This window comes from Eptatretus burgeri, chromosome 1 (genome assembly GCF_056783735.1).
Source record: "Eptatretus burgeri isolate ZD-2024b chromosome 1, Ebu_testis_v1, whole genome shotgun sequence".
Taxonomy (NCBI): Eukaryota; Metazoa; Chordata; class Myxini; order Myxiniformes; family Myxinidae; genus Eptatretus; species Eptatretus burgeri.
In genome coordinates, this window is record NC_140961.1 from 116,535,506 (window position 1) to 116,558,608 (window position 23,103).

General features: G+C 43.0%; 1 protein-coding gene across 3 annotated transcripts; it reads right to left on the bottom strand.

Moving 5' to 3' along the window:
- Positions 1-1,095: 1,095 nt before the first annotated feature.
- On the bottom strand, positions 1,096-21,352 carry LOC147035248 (volume-regulated anion channel subunit LRRC8C-like). 3 transcript variants are annotated; one of them, XM_085895937.1, is made up of 3 exons: positions 21,196-21,352; positions 8,010-8,157; positions 1,096-4,502 (listed from the first exon to the last, which is right to left on the bottom strand). In XM_085895937.1, exons 1-3 carry the CDS (start codon positions 21,324-21,326, stop codon positions 2,196-2,198), a joined length of 2,586 nt encoding a protein of 861 aa, XP_085752063.1. In that variant the 5' UTR covers positions 21,327-21,352; the 3' UTR covers positions 1,096-2,195. The 3 variants fall into 3 exon arrangements, with proteins under 3 accessions (XP_085752063.1, XP_085752072.1, XP_085752083.1); XM_085895946.1 differs by lacking the exon at positions 21,196-21,352 and adding an exon at positions 19,721-21,189; XM_085895957.1 differs by lacking the exons at positions 8,010-8,157; positions 21,196-21,352 and adding an exon at positions 4,733-6,369.
- Positions 21,353-23,103: the final 1,751 nt, after the last annotated feature.

Genomic DNA, 23,103 nt, shown 5'->3' on the forward strand with positions numbered 1-23,103 from the left:
AAACCGCTGGGAACACGTCTTTATATGGCAGTTGTAAGCTAGAAACACGTTAATTTATTTTTTGTCGACCGGAAGACGTCATTGGAATACGTCTACATACGTCGATGTGTGTTGGGACTACGTAAAGAATTGGTTCAAAGCACGTGAAACATAAGTTAGAAATAAGTTTCGCGTAAAAAAGACATTACCGCGACGTGTTTCGACTTATGAGTAGCTTATAAGTAGCCTTTGTGGACGTGTGTAAGCGTCCACATATCGTGTGTAAAACTTATCCCCATCGCATGCGGAATGTGTGTCATACGCCGAGTACGTCGTAAAATTTTGAACATGTTTAAAATTTCTTGACGTACTCTACTTACTATGACGTATGATAGCGTGCTTTAGCGTTCTACTCACGTATACCAAACTTACTCATACCGTATTTGATGTGCCCCAACGTTTTAGACACATTTTTCTTAGGTCGGCATATGCTGGCAAGATCGCCAAGGTGTGACCGCGATGTTGACACTTCCATTTCTATGGCAGTTATGATTCGAATCGTTGTGCGTCAGCCTTTTAATAAGCTACGTCACGACATCGTCGGCGATGCGTGCAACGCGCTATGCCTAAGTTAGACTATCGTTGGGCATCGGTTGTGTAGGCCGACAACAGGTTCAGCATTCGTTGGTATAAGTTATCTATAACACAACGAAACGTTCTGTGTCCGTTACCAATGCGTTATACACAAAACCAAGTCGCTATGAATACGTCCGAATCTTTAAAAAAAACATCAAAAGTTCAACGCAAGCCAGCGTTTTACATACATTTTAATACGTTGCCATAGCTGGCTAAAACGTCAAAGTGTGACCGGGCCTTTAGGTTGAGAACAATATGCATCATTAGATTGGGAGCCGGATTATTAAGGTGTTCAATTATCCATGGTGTTCTCCATGTGCAGGTTCAAATTCCACCTCCATCGGTCATCTTGTTAAGTGCATTGAAGTGTTTTGTGTAATAGTGATGAAATAATGACGTCATATTTGAATTCTTTGTTCACAGACTCCAACAATTTGTTGAAGTGGTTCACTGCAGTTTCACGTGCACACACCACGGAAGTAGATGGCATTCTTTTTTTATTCAATTTTTTTTCTCATTATTTGCAATGACAATTATGTACATTTATACACATCAACCAGTGAAAAACAAAACAATGTAATTGTGGAAGCATTGGCTTTTCTTTTCTTTTTCTCTTCTTTTAACAAAGTGCAGTTGAGGTGCAATGATTAAAAAAAAAAACAGGTAAAACAAAAATAAAGTAAAACACATGAGAAAGTGCAAGGTGCTTTGAGATCGGAAGTATGTGCAGTTTGTCTCCGGTCTACAATAACACAAGTACCGTTTTAACAGCTTTCGGAAATTGACCTTAAATGAAACCATTTATTAAACTGCATTTGCAAGTCCGTTTGGCAACACTTCCTTATCCATGATCCTTCAAATCTGGATGAACACTGGCATAGTTAATTAGCATGGTTTGGATGAACATTCAAGCAAACCTGGTTTTATCCAAAGGTTTCAGATTATAAACTGTGAAACAATGATGGTGCCAACATAATACAAAGCTGACGGTTTAACAATTTATGTTTTCAGTTTTACAAATATCTGAAGTAGATAGATCACGATCCTTTATGATCCAAGTGTCTTCAACTAAGGTATTCGGACAGAGCTCAGGCAACTTGCCACCCCTTACCATTCAATATGAAAGGTGGCAACCGGTGATGACAACACAAGTCCACACACAATGCAGCATTCCATATTGTCTGTACAATAAGCTTTTGGGGTAAGACCATCACATTGTCTTTCACATGAACCTTACGTGTAAAATCAAAAGGCATGAAAGACTGTGGACCTGGTTGTTGCTTTCCGAGTGCCAAAGTTTAAACTAAATGAGAGATGCAAGCTCAATTTGTCTGAACTAAGCATCAAAATCAATCCAAACTCTCATCTCGTATTCATTCATTTGTCTGTTTTTAAATATAAAGTTGAGGCTCACGGATTATCTGAACCCAAATCCAAACCATTTCAAGGAAGTAAAAGTGATAATCGCTATTCAGTTGAATATTTACTTCTTTTTTTAAAGATCAACTCAAAAAAAACATTCTTCATGAGATCATTGGTAATGTCATCGGAAAGTTCAACAGCATGCCAAGATATCAATGCTAGTCTGCAGAACCAAGTGCACTTCGTACCTCGTGGGGCAGAGTCTCGTAAATCTCGTTTTCGACGAGCAAGCCTGCACGTCGGAGGCTAGCACAGGAGGCCAGTTCTATTGGCAGAGCTTCCAGTGGGTTTCCTCGAAGCTCAAGTAGTGACAGTTGTGACAGTTGCATTACTTTTGCAGACAGTGTGGTCAGCCCATTACCCCCAAGCCGAAGGGTCTTTAGCCGTCGGCAAAAGAAAACCTCATCTGGGAGTATTTCTAGCTTGTTGCCTGTGAGTGATAAATGGATAAGGTTCTGTAAAACACCAACGTCAGGTGGCACGATGCGGATCTCATTGTGTGCAAGATCAAGAACACGCAATTTGGTGCAATTGAACAGCTGTGATGGCAGCACTGTAATACGGTTCCGCGATAGGTACAGCCGTTCCAACTGTTGCAGGCGTCGCACGTGCTCAGGGATGCTTGCAATATGGTTGTTCCACAACTTAAGTGAAGTGAGTTTGCGAAGGTGCTGAAGACTCAGTATCTCTTCAATAGAGCGAAGAGCATTCTCTCTCAATTCCAACTCTTGAAGATTTCCCAGGCTGAAGACGGCATGTGGGATGCGTTCCAAGTCACAACGCACAAGCTCAAGCTCCGCAAGACATGCCAACTTCTTGAGGCTGTTCAGCACGACAAGCCGCGTACCTTCATTTTCCACCGTCAGTTTCTGCAGATGCCCAGCGACATCACTTACACTAGCTGGGAGCTTGCTCATGCTGCCCTTGATAAACAGTACCCTTAGCCGCTTCAGCTCTCTTAAAGGCTCCAATGTGAAAGCTCGCCCTCCCTCTCCTGTCGAATCTGACATGAGGTACAGTTCTTCCAGGTTCCTAAGGCTGTAGACCCAGACGGGGAGATCACGTGGGTCAGAAAATCGCAGCCGTAATATTCGCAAAACATCCCTGAGGAATGTGAGGGCAGATGTCTGAACTTTGATGCGTGGACATCCTTGCAGACTTAACTCTACCAGGTTTGCAAGCTGTGCCGTTGCCAATGGGATAGTCAAGTCAGGGATGAGCTCCAAACGGAGAGATTCAATCTCCAGAAGCTCAAACACACCATCAGGTAGACCGGGAAGCATAAATAAGTGCAGCTCCATGCGCCCATCCGGGTTATGCGCAAGCCTTTTGCGTAGTTTCTCTATGGTCCACTCATGGTTCAGGTTTAGCTGTGTTAGTTTGTTCTCACTCACTTCAGAAAGAAAAACAGCAAAGCGCTTGGAATAAAGAGGGTCATACTGGTCAAGAAGGTGCAACATGAAAGCAAAGTCATTGCGGACATCTGGAATGTCTCCAATGGATGTCTCCTGTCGCACATACTCAAACGAGTACTCTTTGAGTGACCGTCTAAACAGCCAATAAAGCGAGTACAGGCCCACCATCCCATACACGAGCACAAAGGCAACATAGCAGGCAGAGAGCTTTGAGAAAAAGTGTGCCATGGCATGATTGCACAGAAAATCTGAGTATCCAGTTACATGTCGTACGTCTAGGTGGCAGTGTACAGTGAAGCGAACCTCAGACATGAAGCGCCCACTATAAGCAACTATCACCACAAATTTCAGGAGCTTGAGGACTGTTTGCCGGACATACATAGTGTACAGGATGTCACCCTCTTCTACGTGCAAACGAAACTTCTTCACCTTTTCAAAGAGTGCCTTGGCTTGCTCACCCTCTTGCTTGTCCAACACACTGATGCTTGCCTTACCAAATAGGCCTTTCTCCGATATGGACTTCACCGATTGAGATTTTGAAATGGAGCCTTCACCAGGGCCCGTTGTCCCTGTGCCGGTCACACTACCTGGGCAAGGCTGTTCCTGCTCGTCCTTGCCACCGTCCACTACAGTTTCTCCAGACACCGTCTCGGAGAGTGCACGGGTTGTCCACGGAGACTCAAAGCACTTAACAAGAACTGAAATGAAATGCTCTAGCTTTGAACTAGTTCCCGGAAACTTGAACCAGAAGTTGCTGCACATTATAAACACCAGGCTGTGGATCATGGCCAAATAGGGGAAATACTTTGCGTACCAATGTAAAGCACCTTCGTAACAAACTTGGTTCACATAGTTATACTGTTGGTAGTCCATGTTGGTCTTTACACCCTGCGTTTTTATCGGCGTCTTATTTTTATATGCTGTCGATCTGCCCTGCAGCACCAATGCTGTGATGCTTATATTGTTGTGGGGTTGAGCTCTTGGGAAGGATTGAAAAGGTGTGCTTTGAGCATTAACTTTTGGCAAGCAGAGTATCTTGTCCTGCGTTACCTGTGTGGGAAGAACAACAACATTGTGTTAATAATCTGATCAAGCATATTTTTTAACAACACCAACAACAACAACAACAACAAAAAATCAAATTCAAGAAGTTACTGAAACCACTGATAACTTGTTTTCAACTCATGAAAAAAGCTAGAAAAGAAATGTGTGATGCAGAAAGGGAAAAATAGAGACAAAGAGGAGGCAACTACAATGGCTGAAAAGTATTCACCCCCTACCAATCATGCCACATTTAGATGAATGGCGAATCCATCCATCCATCGGGCCCATACTCTGTGCAGAGCGTTGGTGCAGCCCAAGCAATCTCCTTGGCTATTGGACACAATCCTGGACAGGTCGCCACTCCGAAACAGGATACCAGCAAGCCTGCACTCATTTTGCCGACCTCAGAAGGATGACAGGCAGAGTTAACCCGACCTGATATTAATTCAACAGCCAAGTGGTATTTGAACTCAGGATCCGAGGATCCCAAGCCCATCACCCTAACCATGAAGCTAACACCAGGCATAATTACGAATAATGTAGAAACAATTTTTCAAAAGTACTTTTGTATTCATAACTGAAGAAATCAAACTAAACACTTATAGTTGAAGGAGGTCACATGTCAGGAATACCTTCAAAAAACATGTACAGATCAAAATTCACTGGTTGTAAAAATATTCAGCCCCTTTGGTCAGTACTTCTCGGAAAAACCTTTTGCAGCAATGACTGCTATGAGTATTTTTTGGTAGGACTCCACCAGCTTTACACAGTGAGACGGTGAAATCTTTGCCCATTCTTCACATGAAAATTGCTCTAGTTCTGCCAAGTTTGATGGGGATCGTCGATGGACTGCAATCTTCAAGTCGTGCCATAAATGTTAAATTGGTTTTAAGTCAGGACTTTGACTGGGCCACTCAAGAACATTTATTTCCTTCTTATTCAGCCACTCCAGTGTGGCTTTAGCTTTGTGGTTCAGATCATTGTCCTGCTGAAATGTGACTCTCCTCCCCAGTTTCAGATTCAGGGCTGACTCAAACAGGTTTTCATCAAGGATTCTCATGTACTTTGCACCTTCCATTGTCCCTTCTATCCTGACAAGCTTTCCAGTCCCTGCTAATGAAAATCAGCTGATTTCATGATGAAATATGCAGTGTTTGGCTTGCGCCAGATGTAACGCTTTGACTTTATACCAAAAGGTTCAAATATTGTCTCGTCTGACCACAAAACGTTTCTCCACATACCTGCAGTAACATTAAGATGCTTTTCCACAAACTCCATATGAGCTTTTAGATACGTCTTTTTCAGTCATGGCTTCTTTCTTGCCACTTGTCCATGGAAGCCAGCTTTGTGAAGGGAATGAGATATTGTTGATCGATAAACACTGACCCCAATCTTGGACATCGAGCCTTGCAGATCTTTCAAAGTCACTGTTGGATTTACAGTGACATCCTGAACCAGTTTCCTGCTTCCCCAGCTACCGAGTTTGGAAAGGCGACCTGATCTGGGTCGAGTCTGGGTGGTATGATACGATTTTCAATTATTCTTCATGGGTAGATTTTACCGTACTCAAAGGGATATAATGAGTGACTTTGAATTCTTCTTATAACCCTCTCCTGAACGGTGCTTCTCCACCACTTTATGTCTGAATTCTTTGGAAAGCTCCTTGGTCTTCATGTTTGCCTTGTTGGTTAGGGTGGTCCAAAAAAGTCGAAAAAAAATTGAATGTTGCTCCACAAGCTTAAAATTATTCTAATATGATCCAATAACACGCATAAATTTTTTTTAGCTTGATCAGAGGTGATTTAGAGGTCGCCCCATATGACGACTTTTAGTTTCATGAGTTGGTTAAATTAGGGTATGGTCAGGTACGATTACGGGTACTTCTTGATGTCCGAGGTGGAACTGGAGTGCATTTTCGAACTCTATGGGGTCGATTTACTCTACCAAATGACTGCACCGACATTGAATTCACTACCATTTCGAAAATATGACCTAAAACAAGATTTATCATTACTGGAGTTGAGTAACTAATCCTACTCATTTCGATATTTTCTAATCTATAATTAATTTATTGTCCGTCTAAACATTTCTTAGAGTAAATCGACCTCACCGAGTTCGAAAATGCAGTCCATTTTCACCGAGGAAGTTCAGAAGTGTACGGATTCGCATCTCACCATACCCTAATTTAATATAATAATAACTAAATAAATAACGAACATATTTTTCGTGGATCATTAAATCTAAAACACTGGATGTTGGGCCGGCTAGAAATAAGTTCAGGCGGGAGTGGAGACAGCAATAGAGGCAGTGATGATAGTGGTATTTGGTAAATGAGACTAAATATTCTAATAGTTTGTAATTCCATTGATTGAAAAATTAGGGTATGGTGAGATGTAAATCAGTACACTTCTGAACTTCCTCGGTGAAAATGGACTGTATTTTCGAACTCGGTTGGGTCGATTTACTCTAAGAAATGTTTAGATGGACAACAAATTAATTATAGATGAGAAAATATCGAAATGAGTAGGATTAGTTACTCAACTCCAGTAATGATAAATCTTGTTTTAGGTGATATTTTCGAAATGGTAGTGAATTCAATGTCGGTGCAGTCATTTCTTTGAGTAAATCGACCCCATAGAGTTTGAAAATACACTCATTTCCACCTCGGACATCCAGAAGTACCCGTAATAGTACCTGACCATACCCTAATTTAACCAACTCTTGAAACTAAAAGTCGTCATATGGGGCGACCTCTAAATCACCTCCGATCAACGTAAATTTTTTTATGCGCGTTATTGAATCATAGTGGAATAATTTAAGGCTTGTGGAAACAACATCTGAATTTTTTTAATTTTTTTTTTGCTGATTTTGGACCACCCTATTGTTGGTAGACCAAGTGAGTTGCACATTAAAACTCCTTAAATAAGTGGGGGAGTTTAATTTTTGAGTTCAATCACTGATTACATACAGGTGAAACCTATTGCACTTATTTTTTTAACCTTTCAAACAAATAATTTGCTCTTGAAGTAATTTATGGTTAATTAGGCAAAGGGTTTGAATATTTATACAACTGAGAATCATCTGATTTTCTCTGTTAATACAAATTATTCACATTTTATCAGCATTTTCTAGCTTTATCACTTTGGAGTTGTTTGTGAAGACTGTATATTAACTTTGATTTGAAAGTATCATGAAACGAGCTCAGGTGGCATCAAAATGTGAAAACTTTGGATGGGGGTGAATACTTTTGTAGGCCACTGTACAAGGAGACAACAATGACGAAAGAAAGCTCAGCATAGTTTATCAATGAAAAGACAACTGCAGCTGGGTTCCATAAGACAATTAATATGAGCACAGGCATTCTGTGTCAGATATAAATCGATAATTCAAGATATGCTAAGGAAAGAGGTAAATGTAGCTGCGCTCGTAAGTTGGGAAGGAGTGCATGAAAAAAAACAAACACTTCTTGCACAAAATGTATTTTCCTGGCCTGAGCTATGTTGTACTTCGGACCTGCAGCGTGCAGCCAAACATCCCAACCATTAGCATGGCAATGGTCAGGTAGTCCGTGAAGACGTCCCACCACGGTTTGAGCACACGGAACGCAGGCTTGGTCTCTGTGAAGTGTTTGAACTCTCCCACCGGGATCATCATCTTGATCCTGTGAAAATAATTTGTGGTATGCTATGACAGTACCTCACAAATATATGGTGACAAAACACAGTGATTTATCATCATAATAGGGCAAAACATTTGGATGCTGCGAAAATTACGTGGGTTCATTGGTTGGAAAGTTGAAGTTACTATTATTATTTCTTAAATCAAATTGCATATAAAAACATTCTGAATAGTTGAAGATAGATGGATGGTGTCATGGAAGTTCATCACTGAATCAATAGCTTCAAAATAATGAAAATTTCAGAAAAGGCCTCAACTCTTACAACAAAAACAAAACTACCAAGTTAATAATATTGTGGCCAAAACCCAAAAGAGCCTCATTTAAGGAGGAACTACCGCATCACACGGTAGAATAAAACAGAACACGATTGTTCTTGAAAATAAATAATTTAAACTGCTCAAAAAGGATGGTTGTGGGCATTTCATTTGGTGGCAGGAGTATTCTACAGACCTGCTTCCATGACTACCCACATAACCAATTATCATTACTCGCTCATGGAGGTGTTAGAACAATGAATGGATCAGGATGCAAAAGAACAAAACGAACAGCTGGGTTGAGGGACAAAATGGAGAGAGACTGAAAATAAGGGATGTGAGGAAGAATGAGGACGAGGGGATGGACAAGATGGATACAGAACCAAACTTTCAGGAAAGAAAAACAAGAGTGCTGGAAGGAGGTGGGCTTGGGGAGAGTTAATGGGGTAGGAAAGATCATGGTTTTGGATGGGGAATGATCTGAGATGGTGGTGAACAGCTGTGTTGAAAACCTGGAGGGAAGGATGAGATTGAAGAGAATGTGGAAAATGATTCTACAGGCAGGAGAAAAGAGGAACGAATGAGTGGAGGTGAGCAGTGATTCTGGATTTAGGTAGTTTCACCAGCAGGGGGTTGTTGGCAGAGCATATGCACCCTGCAGAAACCTGGAGGGGTACAAAGCAAGGAAAGAGCACAAGGTGCAAGACCAGAAAGGAGATGGAAGAAGACAGAGAGACCACTGACCTGTGTGCAATGTGAAAGTGATTAGCCCATAGACTCAGCTTTATCGTGAGAGATTCCAATGATCTTGAAAGCCTTAGTTTCCACGGCGTTAAGCTGAGCAAGATGTGAGGCAGGAGCACCAGTCCAAAGGGGAGAGCAGTACTCTATCAACCTGCGGATGAAGGCCTTGGAGCTGGATAATAGTTCACGTGTGCCAAGGAAGGACATTGCATGCCATCCAGAAGACACAACTTTGCATGACCAGATGGTTTGAATGACTTTTAAAGCCAACTTTGAGGTGTGATTTGACACACAAAAAAAAAAGATTATGGCTGACAGCGAGGCCCAAAAGTTTGAGTGAATGAACGTTTTTAAGATGGTTGTAAAGAAAGTAAATCGGAAGATTTGTCAGATGGTCTATTCGGAGAGAGACTGTGTGTGTGAGATTTCTCAAGATTGAAAGACATATTCCGAGTGGTTGACCAGCTTGCGATTTTATCAATGTCTGCAGAGAGGGAAGAGACTGCTGCCTGCTTATCTTAAGGATTGGGGATATTACAACAGAGGATGGAGTCGTCATCATCAAATATATGAAGAGAATTTTGCAGAGTCTGAAAGATCGTTGAAGATTAGGAATGGGACTGCGCCCAGAACACTTCCTTGTGGCATTCCAGCCTTGACAAGGACAGGAGATGAAAGGATTCCATTGAGAGCCACATGTTGGTTACGAGAATGGAGGAAGTCAGTAAGCCAAGTGTAGAGTTGGCCTTTGATGGCATAAGGCAGAGAGTTTTGACAGCAGGGTGGGATGCCAGCCTGTATCGAATGCTCGACATATATCTACAGAGACGGCTCTGATCTCTTGTCTGAAATTGAGGAGGACCTTCATCCATTGTTGGGAGAGCAGAAGCAGCACGTCAAAGGTAGAGTGACCTGGTCTGAATCCAAACTGATGGTCAGAGATCAGGCCATTTGAGAAGAGGAATAATTTGTTGTCGATTGCGATGATGAATACCATGATCTTGCTGATGATTGAAAGGAAGCTGATAGGTCTGTAGTTCGGGGGATCAGTTTTTACACAATATTTATGCAATGCAGTGATGTTGGCTGACTTCCAAGTAGATGGAAGATGACCTAAGGCAATCAGAGGATGTGCAAGAGCAGCAGAGCAGGTTTTTTTTAGGACATGTGAGCTGATGCCAACCACTTCTTCTGCTTGTCGGAGAGCAAAGGTTTATGAATATCTGCGAATGTTTTTGTCATGGATCTTGGCAGAGTATCCTAAAAGCTGGTTGATTTCCTTTGTTACAACAACCTTTTATGATTTTGCAGTTTCCTTCAGTGCTGTCAAGCAGTCTTCTACCTCTTATCTTGCAGCCTTTCCAATTACAATGTTGACAAGAGAACTCAGCACAGTCTCCAAATCAAAATAATTCTGGTTCTTGTTATCAAGAGCAATGACAATCCTCTCTACGTAAGAAGCATCTCTTGCTCGCCTAGTGCTTCTTGGTTCCTCGTGTATTTTAGCTTGGGATGATGTGTGATCATGAGCTCCATGGCCGATGTGACAAGCCTTGTCAAAAGCCAATAGAGTAGAACTCCTGTGCATAAATAGAAACCAATGACAACCACATGACCTTTAGATTCATGCTTTGCCACCTGCTCCAGTGCCTGGTCAGTTGGAACAGTTAAACTGATATTTTGATGAGCAATGAACCATCTGTTGTGAAAATCTCTCCAGGTATCATGTTGTTCAGACTCCAGCTGTGTCATCTCAGCCACATACACAGGTATATATGCAGCATAGTTGTTCCTCTCACTGACAAAGAAATATGGAATTGTTGTACAAGCAGCAGTGAGGTGAAGGTCAAAACCGCATCATGCTCGGCTCTCAGTAGTCCGAGTTGTTCCATTAAGCTGTTCCAGAAAGTGAATTTTTTTCAAATGAAATTCACCTTAAGCAGGGCTGAGAGCCCTGTGTAGGGCTACAAAGAAAAAGAAGAAGAGGAAAAACTGGTAGAACCTTCGCCTTGTCCTGAAACAAGGAAACCTCTTCAAAGGAGGGGGTAACTAAGCCAGGTGGAAAAATAATGTTGCAGACTGTGATCTGCCAGTGGCTTGAAATTGCTGCAATGCTTCTGCCACTCTTGAAGTGTCTAGAATCTAGATGGTCAATTGTATCAACACTGAAGTGCTTGTCCTTTGCTCAAATGTGCTGCAAGTCCTGAACAGATCTTGGTCAGTGTTGGTATCAATCCATGGTAAAGGCCCAGTCACACCTTGACGTTTCAGCCAGCAATAGCAACGTATCAAAATGTAGGAAAAACGCTGGCTTACGTTGAACTTTTAATGTTTTTTTTAAAGATTCGGACGTATTCATAACGAGTTGGTTGTATGCATAACATATTAGTAACGGACACAGAGCGTTTCGTTGTCTTATAGATAACTTATACCAACGAATGCTTAGCCTGTTGGCGGCGTTCACAACCTATGCCCAACGATAGTCTAACATATGCATAGCATGCTGCACGTATTGCCGACAATCACGTGGCGTAGCCTATTAAAAGGCTGCCACACAACGATTCAAATCATAACCGCCGGAGAAATGGAAGTGTCAACATCACAGTCACACCTTGGCGATCTTGCCAGCGTATGCCGACCTCTGAAAAATGCGTCTAAAATACTGGCGCACGTCGAATACGGTATGGGTAAGTTTGGTATACGTGAATAGAACGCTAAAGTACGCTATCATACGTCGTAGTAAGTGGAGTACGTCTTGTAATTTTAAACGTGTTAAAAATTTTACGACGTACTTGCCGTATGCCTCACACGTTCTGCATGTGATGGGAATAAGTTGTACGCACGATATGCGAACGTTGGCACACGTCGACAAGTTACTTGTAAGCTACTCATAAGTCGAAATACGTCGCGCTAATGTCTTGTGTACCTGAAAGTTATTTCTAACTTATGAGTAACGTGGTTTGAACCAATTCCTTACGTATTTCCAATGCACATTGACGTATGTAGACGTATTTGATTGACGTCTTCCAGACGACCAAAGAACTAAGTGAACGTGTTTCTAACTTACAACTACCATATAATGGCGTATTGGCAGCGTTTAGGGGAATTGGTATATAAAAATACCCCCGAGTGGGAGTGCCGGTCATCTCTGCCAGAGGTCGACAGAAGCAAAATCAAATTAGGGGCATCTATAATAGAAATGTGAATTTCAGGTCGAATTCGCTTTATTTCAGTGTCGATCAAGTCGTATCTCGGCCACGGAGTAGAGGAGCGCGATGATGTCAGCGCGCACACACAAAATCTTTACGTGACTCAACGACGCGTCTGTTCTCACGCGTGGTGTCACGTGACGAGCCGTGACGTGGCAGACGATATTTTTTTTATACAATTATAAAACGTCTCTTTTGCTCCGGAATATTTACAGAGACCTGAAAAGCGTGTTCTAAAACCCTCAAAAATGTAAACATTAATCTCCCAGACCCCAACAGTAAGCATTCCCTCGAGGAGACAATTCTAGGCTTCATCCCGTGCCTGCCAGAATCTGCAGCATCTCGGCACCCACACCCACCCACCCAACGCATTCGATGCATTTCCCTCATTAAAAGTGAATTTCAGGTGGAATTCGCTTTATTTCAGTGTTGATCAACCTTATGCAGAGCGAAAGGTGGAAGCATATTTGAATTTGAAGTTAAAATCAGCACGGGAGACCATGTTGAGGTCTCCGGCGCAGCACGAGGCGGATAAAAACTATAAAATCGGAACGAGAGCAAATTTCAAAAAAATGGCTCGTGATGTTCTAGATAATAGTCCATAGTATCTGAATCACTAATAGCATTTGATCTCTCTTGATAAATGAGGGAGGAGATACGATTTGAAATTGACGATTTTCGCAACTTTGACAGCCTCATGACCTTGACCTCGACCTTGGACGACCTTGAAAGTTATATCGTTGTGCATGTCTCATCGACCTCTATCCATTCCACCATTGGTTATTTGTCTCCACTCGGTTTGATTGTGGACGGACGGACGGGCGGACAGACTTCGAGACTGGCTTTATTAGGTCATCTCGACTGAGATGTAGAGATGACCTAAGAATGGGGTTCACACAGGAGGAACCCATCAGTGTTCCAGACTCCATGGGTTTTTTTTTTTCTTCGGCATGACGGTGATGTTGACACTTCGATTTCAAGTGCGGTTATGATTTAAATCGTTGAGCGGCAGCCTATTAATTATATTATATTATAACTGCACTAGAAATCGAAGTGTCAACATCACCGTCATACCGAAGAAAAAAAAAACAAAAAAATAAAAATAAAAAAGCAGGGAGTCTGGAACACTGACGCTAAACATTACCTCGACGTGTTTCGACTTATGAGTAACTTACAAGTAACGTGTGTCAACGATCGCATAACGTACCTAAAACTTATGGCCAGCGTTGCGGAACTTGTGAGTCATACGCTGGCAGAAGTCGTAAAATTTCAAGCATGCTAAAATTTGAGGACAACCGCAAAGTACAACGATGAAAGCCAGTGTACTACGACGTATGGCAGTGTTTTTCAGCGTGCTCTCAAAGTTTCCAAAACTTACCTATAACGTATTGGACGTGCGCCAGTGTTTTAGACAAATTTTTCAAAAATCGGCATAAGCTGGCTCAAACGTCAAGGTGTGACTAGGCCTTAAGCCCCGTCTGCAAAACCATTTCTTTTCAGACGTAATATCGAGGTAGGACAAGGCTTCCAGTACTAGTTTGATTCCTCTGACAGCCTTACTAAGTTGTTTGCCTTGAAGCATGAGATGGGCTGTCGCATCTGCAAACACATCTGTCAATGTAACTGTAGAAGGTCACCATCTCCAAACAACCTGCCTATACTGGCAATTAATGTCATCGGAAGATACGTGCCCCCCAGTCACATTGTTGCCTTTCCCGTAAGTAAGAGGTTTGCTCCAAAGTATTTGTTGCGCTTTGCAGTCGATAGCCAGGTATACCTGGCAAGAATGTGAGCTCGACCAAGCTTCTCTAACATATCCACTCACGTCAATAGAGTCGTATATATTATAGCCAGATCTGCTGATGGGACATGTACTGTATATGAAGGCAAGACATCTAATGGTTGCAATTGGGTACGTTGGCAAACGATGTCCAAGCGTTGAAGCCAATCCATGCTGGAATGGTGAGGGTATCCCGACTAATAAATTGTGATAGCTCCCAAATAAAACCTTTGGACATGCTTTCTAAGATGATATGGGACATTTTCACAAAAGCGGGTCAGGTAACGGTAAAGACTGTCCGAGAATTTTTATCAAGCATATATTGCCCAGTCAGTGCAGAGGCCTTACGGTGATCCTGCGTTGCTGACATAATTTGAACATTTTTCTAGGCCTTATAAGGGGTTCAAGCACTATTTCGAGAATATCAAAGAAAGTTGATTTTTTAGTTTGTTCTTTACCGTTACCTGACCCGCTTTTGTGAAAATGTCCCATATCTGAGGCCTTATCTAGATTGGGAATGAATGGCGCAGGTGGTGGTTCTGGTCTCTTGTGTGGAATAGCATGTCTATGGTGTTCTTTCATACATCCTGAAACACCTATTGCTTTATTTCCAGGAAGTGGAATATGTGTTTCATCATCTGGGATTTTACACCTTTGATATAACATGATGGCCATGGCATATTGTAGGTTTCCCATCAAGAGTTTATGCATAAACCTTTACGGTCTGGATACGGTGGCACTGACAGAGAGACAACAGTGGCTGCAGGCTTGCAAAAATAACTGGGTCAGGAGGAATGTGGGAGTGAAAGAGGATGGATAGGAGGAGGATGGATGAACTGAGGGAGGAGATTGGTGTGCAGATGAGCTTAATGGGGAGATTGGTGAAACGTCAACTGAGATGGGCTGGACACTTGGTGTGAATGGGGCAAGAGAGAATGGCAAAGAGAGCGGATATGTTGAGTGAGCAAGGTAGAAGGAAAAGAGGTAAACTGTGGTTGAGATTGAAGGCTTGTGTGAGGAGGGATATCCGTAAAGTAGGATGGTTGGAGAGTGGGGCGAGTTTGCTGAGGACAGAGAGGTGGAGAAGTATTGTGGTCAAAGCAGGGTAGAAGCTTGGTGCCATCAGACCGCACCCCTAATAGAGGGAAGAACAACAGTTTCTTCATTTTGGTCAAAGTTGTCAATTGCATCAACAAATCTATTGGTATCATCAGTAGTCTCATTTTTAATTCCAAGTGGTATGTATACATCTTCTGCCTGTGAGAAATCTGGTTCTTACCTATCGCATGAGAAGCGAAGAGTGGGGTTTAGCATTTGGTTAGCTCTATCTGTCTGCAAACATCAATCTTTGATCGAGGAACTACTTTATTCCATCATACATTTTGAACACTGCGAAACATGATTCGGAACATTAATCTGAACACAAACTAGTCGTTTAGCTGTACTTTGGCTCTGAAATTGGCAAATTGCACGAAATCTCATCCCGATCACGCATGCGCAGAGAGGAGTGAGGTATTTTTTCCCACTCTGTCTGCCTGCCTGGCAATCAAACAAAATGGAAAATAATCTGAAACAGGAAACTTACTGTTTTTAAAGACATCATAAAGGACACAAACAACAGGAACAAGGAATGAATGTTACGTGTTTGATAAGGTGGTATAAAATATGGTGCATCAATGGCGGTATACTGTTGAAATAATTTAAAACCTTTGTTTTATTTAAATTCGATTATTTACTTAAACACTGTAGAACACAAATCACCTTCTTGGCACTTTCATAAACCTTCCGTTAAGCAATTCTCAGAAGAAAAAGAAAAAAAAAACAAAAAAAAACATGTGCCCTGAGGGCAGAGTGACGGTGAGATACAGCAATCAGACAAATACGGCGGCGCCGAGGAGTATGGTTACCATCGTGCCGGTTATTCAAAGCTCACAAACAAAACGATTCCGGATCGTGCTCGGAAACACAAAGCAAGAGTGGAAAAGACCGTTCCCATTTCATTTTCAGCAAAACTGTGGGGTAAGGTGTTCTATGAACTCTTTAGTTTGAAAATGTAAAATAAATAATTTATTTTCTTATTTTGATTGTGCAATCGGAATCTTAGATGATAAAAATAATGCAAATGTCCTGCTGTTTCTTGTACAAGCATTTTCAAGCGGAAGTTGGTGTTTTTTTAAAATAGAAATGCTGCCAACAGGTACATACAAGGCGATTTTTATTCGAGAACCATGAATAATTCCCATACACTGAAAACCATATCCTTTAGGAACCTAATGGTACAGAAAGACGTGACATGATTCTGAGAGTTATCAGGTATCATGTGATTTATCACGTGACCCAGCAGTGATGTTTAACGGTTTTCACTCAGTCACGCCACGGCGCTCACTTTGGAAGAACGCGTGTTTCTCGTCGAACTGTACATCAAGAATGCATCCTTTAGGGAATGTCAAATTGCATTTAAAAATCACTTTGTTGGTCGTACGAAACCTTCAGAATCAGTGATTATGGAAACTGGTGAAGCAGTTCAGAGAAACAGGCTGCGTGAAAGTCAAAAAGCACATGTGCCAGCCAAGTGTTGTTACACCAGAGAAAGTGGATGAAGTGCGGGAAGGAACGGAAGCAAGCCCGAATAGATCTCTGAGACGTCTAGTGCAACAAGCTCACGGCTTATATTTCAGGACAAGGAAGGCAGCAATAACCAGTGACATAATCCGCAATATTTCCCCAAGAAATGCTGCACTCTGCGTCGGAGAGCGTGCTGCGAAGAATGAATTTGTGCCTGCAACATGGTGGTGCACACTTTCAGGTCCTCAATCGTGTGGATCACGTCATGTATTTCTGTAACATTAGGCTGCAATTACATAAAATATTAGGTTCCTAACTGATATCCTTGGTGTATCACTCTCAACATCAGAGGGAATAAAGGTTTGTTTATTCTCTGCATCTTTAAACATTTTTCAACCTAACCTAGTGTGGCGTACATGTGCACAAGACCCTTGGCACAATAGACAAGTACCCGGCATGCACGACAACACAAGTTTCTAGGATGATATATGCACATGGAAACAGAGATGGGAAGCAAAAATGCAGATACAAAGCCATCAAATGTAAACATAACGTAATCTTCATTAGATTAGAAGAACCCTAAGTAACGAATATTATGGAACCAAAACGTTTCAGCCATTTGTGCACTATGTTGATGTAAATGGTAGACTGGCTTCAAGAGGTCAACACTTTGTGGTGTCATGGAGAGACTATACTGAAATTTAGACCAAAGTGATAGAATAATGGACACACTCCATGTCTGAGACGTCTGTAGCAACAACCGACCCAAGTGGTTTCAGGCACCACAGACTCGCAGCCATTGCACCTTGCCCACCTAAACTAAAACCCATCACAGTACATCAGGTAACCTATTAATTTACAATTGGTCACTGGCTTTGACACCATGACAGATTTATAATTATGGACCCCAGGCATCAAAAAACTACATATATCAAACAAAAAAAGTTTGAAATGGAGCACCGAGGTGGAGCCGTGGGGAAGGGTTGGCGCCGGCTCGACACATCCCCTGCCAGGGTTTAACCGCCCTGACCCGTTGTCCTCCACTCCCCCCCCCCCGCCCTCCTCCGACACACTCCACCGCATGTCAGGTATTGACCACCATGGCGCAGAGGTGATCGACTGAAACTCCAGATCACCAGAGTGAATGTCCACAGCAGTTTGGGACCATGAACCATCCAATCCATCCATCCATCCATCGGGACCGTACTCTGTACAAAGCGTCGGTGCTGCTAAAGCAGTCTCCTGGGCTATTGGGTACAATCCTGGATGGGTCACTACTCTGACACAGGATACTGAAATGGCTCAATCATCCCAGGAAGCTGATACTCATTTTGGCGACCTGAGAAGGATGACAGGCTGAGTCAACCCCACCTGGTATTAGTTCAAAGATCAGGTGGGATTTAAACTCAGGACCCTGGGATCCCAAGCCCACCACCCTAACAATTAAGCAAACCCAGGCATACCATCCCAATATTGGTTCACTTGTGCTCCCCTGTGATAAACGCCGACCCAGCACCCACATCCAGTCCATCGGATCTGCACAACTGGCATGGCGGGCAAGACCATCTGCCTGGAAGAGTGTGGGGCACGGTGCTCACTGAGATTGCCGAGCCGGCGGCGTCTAGCATGCAACGACCAAACGATTAACCATGTACGGTAAGGCCAACCCAGGTCAGGAGTCTGACATTGCAAAAGGAATGCCCGTCATCGACCCCCACAGAGTCCCCTGAGAAGGCCATGCCACACGCAGTGAGTTGCAAGCACCGTGGATATATTATGGGGGAGGGGAGTAAGACCCGTGTCAACAGGGGACTCCCTTCTGAGACATAGTCTTATCTGAGGGACCAGTCTCCACGAGCCCAGCCATACCATGGACTAGTCACTGCATTCAGGAGACCGGTCCATGGGAGGTGGGGCACCGCTCGAGACACCACGTGACTGCTGATGCTGCCATTAGAGCATTTAAATTGCATCATATGTGGTGATAACTGTGAATTATTGCTCCCAGCTTGCCGGCTCGATGACAGAAGATGCCATATGCATTTTTGCCGACTCCATCCCTACCCCGTTTAGAATCCCGTGCGGGCAACGAGCAACTTGATAATAATCGATTTCCCAATTTAAAAGACTACAACCAATGTGTGCAGCTGCTTGGTATTTTCTCTTCTTCGGTTTTTTTCTTTCAGTTTTAACACATTTAGGGGGCCACACAAAAGGGAGAAACTTGACTGCCACAAGGACACGTCTTTGGTCCCAAGGAAATGTTGAAGTGGGACAAAGAAACTGTGGAGAACACCCAGAAGTGCAATATTGGCTTTGGTTGACCATCGCTCGACGTGCCAAATAGGTAGTTTTGAACTGTCAGTTATCTCTACTTTCTGTTTTCACCGAGCCGCTTGTTTGACTCTATTCCCACTCTCGTCATGATTATGGATCTTTGAGATAACTTTCCAAAACCTAAACTGATGAGGCTAGATGTGGATAATAAAAGGCAGCGAGTTCCACAGATGAAAAGCATATCTGAAAAAAAAGTGTCGAAAAAAGGACATCGATCACAAAAAGTGTTTCTCCTGATGAGAGGTCCATCTACCCCTCTCGTACCACACTCTTCACAGAGCGTCTGTGCCACTGAAGCAGCTTCCTGAGTGAGGGTTCTACTGACTGGGTAGTTTGCCATTGCCTTCGCAGCAGTAGTGAGGGACAGGAATTTGGAATTTAACCGAGATGCCGGAGAGAGCTCGCCTACTCTTTGCGAAGGACACTGCGGGGTCTTTAACGTCCACCAAATACTCCAAGATTGAAAACCATAGAAGAAGAGAACTGGTGGTTATTCCCAAATTGCACTAGTTGATGTGGAAGCTTTTCGAGAACAGATGGTCGAGACAGCAATTGGTTTGATGAAGTTAACGGACATCCAGGTTAAAAAAAAAATTTTAATTGTTAACAGAAATCAATTTTTAGGTCCTCGTGGAGGATCTCTAAGTCTTACTCACGTTGTTGTTCCTCATCTTCTTCTTGTGGACTTTTTTAGGTCCTCGTGGAGGATCTCTAAGTCTTCCTCACGTTGTTGTTCTTCATCTTCTTCTTGTGGACTTTTTTGTTTCACAGCCTACAGTTGTCATTGAAACTTCCTGAAACTTGGCATATACATGTAATAATACCCTGCGCAGACAGTAACCATCTCCGATTTTGAAAATTCCTGCTAGAAAAAAAACGTTATGACGTCAAAATATCTCCGCTAATGGAAATCGCCTAAAAAATTATCTCCGAAACTCGGCAAGCTTTTTGAATTCTGTTTGCGGGAATCGAACAGGGCATTAGCAGAGATGAATTACCGCACATATGATACATCACTATGACGTCATATCAATTTTATGACGTCATTCCTATTCTTTGACATTTTTTGTTTCACAACCCAGAGTTTTCATCGGATATTTGTGAAACTTGCCATGTATATGCAGAAAGCCCACGCGCAGACAGTAACCATCTCCGATTTTGGAAATTCTTCCGAGAAAAAAAGTTGACGTCATAATATCGCCGATAATGGAAATCGCCGATACCATTATCTCCGAAACTCGGCAAGCTGTTTGAATTTTGTTTGCGGGATTCAAGCAGGGCATTAGCACAGATAATTTATCGCAAACCTGATACATCACAATGACGTCATATCCGTTTTTATGATGTCATCATTAAGACGACGAGGATCTTAGCTCATTTGAGCTTGTTTTGTTGATGTTATTGTTTTCTACGCGCACAATTTCCGCAGTTTGAGATCGTGAGGACAACGGACTGTAAATGGAGACATTTCCTCCGTTCCACGGAGCTGGGCGGAGCTACCGCGAGTGGGCGTGGCCACATCGTCGCACATCCGTCGCGGCGCCGTTGCGATGGTCGTTCCGCAATCGGTTTCGATCTTCTCCTCGGGTGTGTTTGTGCAATGTGCATAATTAAGTTTCGTCATTTTAAGCGACTTCGACACCAGCCACGAATCTTGCTTTAAAAGTACTTTTCCTGCACCGAAATAAAAAAATGGCAGCGTACGAAACAGCGCTCTCAATGAATGCACCGCCAAAAACGATCAAATCGATTACGTCATTTCCATTCGATTCGTGATGACATTTCATGAATCGATTAAATTGTAAATATATATAAATGCCGTGAACAGCCGAGAAATTCCGAAATTTCGAGTTAAGCGCCCGAGTCGTGTCGATATCGTTAAAAAAAAATTGTGTAAGAAAATCCAACGTGAGCAATTCTGTACTATTCGAGCAACAAGACGGTGACTCCCATGGATGGCGCGACAAGTCGCCGTTGCTTTTCCAACCGGCGATGGACGCAACGATTTTTGTTGTGCATCCCACGAAATCCCGCCCTCGGAACCCCTCGTTCGACGCTCGCTCCGGGTCTCGTATCCTCGATTCCCTGCGGAAGTCGTTCCCCTCGACCTAACAGTCCGCGCCAACCTCACCTCTTCTGAAGTGTCGCCTCCGCTGACGAAGCGTCACCTCTCCCTTCCTGCCGTGCCCGGAGAAGCACGGGGGAGGGCGTGGAATGTGGATAAACGTGTGTGAGGAGCTGTGGGAAGAAAAAGCTCCGCATGACGTCATCACACAGGATAAATACGTCATAGTCCCGCCTCACCTTGCGCATAAATAACATCATGAGCTTCACATTAAATAACATGAATAACATTACTCGTGCTTCTTCATAAACTTCACTTTTTCTCTCTTTTTTTTTTTTTCATTTCACACTATTTATTCCCATCAGCGCGTACGTAATAAATAGACCGTCCCCATTAGCGGCCGTTTCAGAGCTTCACTTTCGCCTTCAGGCAGCGCTTTGGCGCGCGATTGTTTGATCCTCTTCAGAGCAGAGCTGAGTTCGGAAGTGTGACGTCACGTTGGCATGACAACGCTGGGCTCTGGTTCGACATTATCGTACAATATGGCTGGCGGAGATTTATAAAGACGGTGCAGTTTTCGTACCGGAGATTAATCACCGATAGGAGAGTCATAGCTGCGGCTTTCATCGTTTTACGAAGGAACTTTGTTAAGCATCGATGGATTAAACAAATGAGGTGATTTATCGCTTTTATTGTCAGAACAAATTTAAAATTACTGAGGAAAATGTGACGTCACAGAAGTGTGCTCACACTCTCATTCCATGCACTCGGCCAGGGTAATAATTCTGGCAACTCTACATTAGAATATATATTGTTTGAGTTTTCCAGCTGAGATTGGGGGGGGGGTGGTCGTGGAGCATTGGTATTGTCATGTGTGCTACTTGTGAATGTCTGCAGCTGTGGAGGAACCCATGTAGGGTTTGAAACAGCAAAGGGCTTACCTTGTGTCACTTCTCTCTTTTTGTGTATCGTGTAAAGGTTCATGGAAACGCGAGAACACAGAACTGATCATAATGCAACATAACAAAAGGAACAAAAGAAAGAGAAGGGAGAAATGCCAACAGCAGGGCCGACATTGAAAATGGAGGGGGACAAATAAGGGATGTGGGTGACAATGAGGGGTATAGGGAAGAACGCAAGGGGTGCACAGGATGGAAACATCAGCAATTGTTTTGGGGGGTGTGAGCTGGTGTGGTTTCAGGGGTGGAGAAAAGATCAGGGTTTTTAATAGGGGATGACCTGAGATGGTGGTGAACAGCTGTCTTGAAGGCCTGGAGGGAAGAATGGGATTGAAGAGAATGTGTAAATTGGTTCCACAGGCAGTTGAAAAGAGGATTATAATTCTGGATTTTGGGAATTGTACTAGAAGGGGGTTAATGGTGGATCACATGTGCTTTACAGCTACTGAGGGGGGGGGGACAAAGCATAGAGAGGGCAGAGGATACAAGACCAGAAATGAGATGGAAGAAGACAAGAGAGACCACCAACCTGGTGGTGATGAAGAAGTCATAGACCCATAGATTCAGCTTAATCACAGGATATTCCAAGATTTTTGAAGGCCTTGGTTTCCATGGCATCAAGCTGAGCCAGATGTGAGGCAGGGGTGCCAGCCCAGAGAAAAAAAAGCATTGTAGGTGGATTGGAGTTCAGGTATGCCAAGGAAGGACTTTGCACGGCGGAGGATGCCCAGTTGGCGGCTGACTTGGAGGCCAACTTTCAATTGTGGATCACCCAAGAAAGGTTATGGCTGATATGAGACCCAGGAGTATGAGTGACTGAACTTTCTCAAGAGGATGAAAAAAGAAGATGGAAGGGTTTGCCGTGCGGTTCTTTCGGAGAGTGAGAGTATAAGATTTGTCAGGATTTGAAGACATCTTCCAAATGTTTGATCAATTTTTCTTTTAAAAAAATTTTCAGTGAACCATGGGCAGGAGGAAGGGTAGGACAACTGAAGACGAGATGGGGTAAATCAGA

Excerpts from the sequence above, each read along its gene's own strand:
- LOC147035248 (XM_085895937.1), bottom strand. The coding sequence starts at position 21,326 with ATGCGGAGCTTTTTCTTCCCACAGCTCCTCACACACGTTTATCCACAT. Across the intron at positions 8,158-21,195 it reads GAGGCGACACTTCAGAAGAG|GATCAAGATGATGATCCCGG; the intron begins GTGAGGTTGGCG and ends TTATTTTCACAG. Across the intron at positions 4,503-8,009 it reads TGTTTGGCTGCACGCTGCAG|GTAACGCAGGACAAGATACT; the intron begins GTCCGAAGTACA and ends CTTCCCACACAG.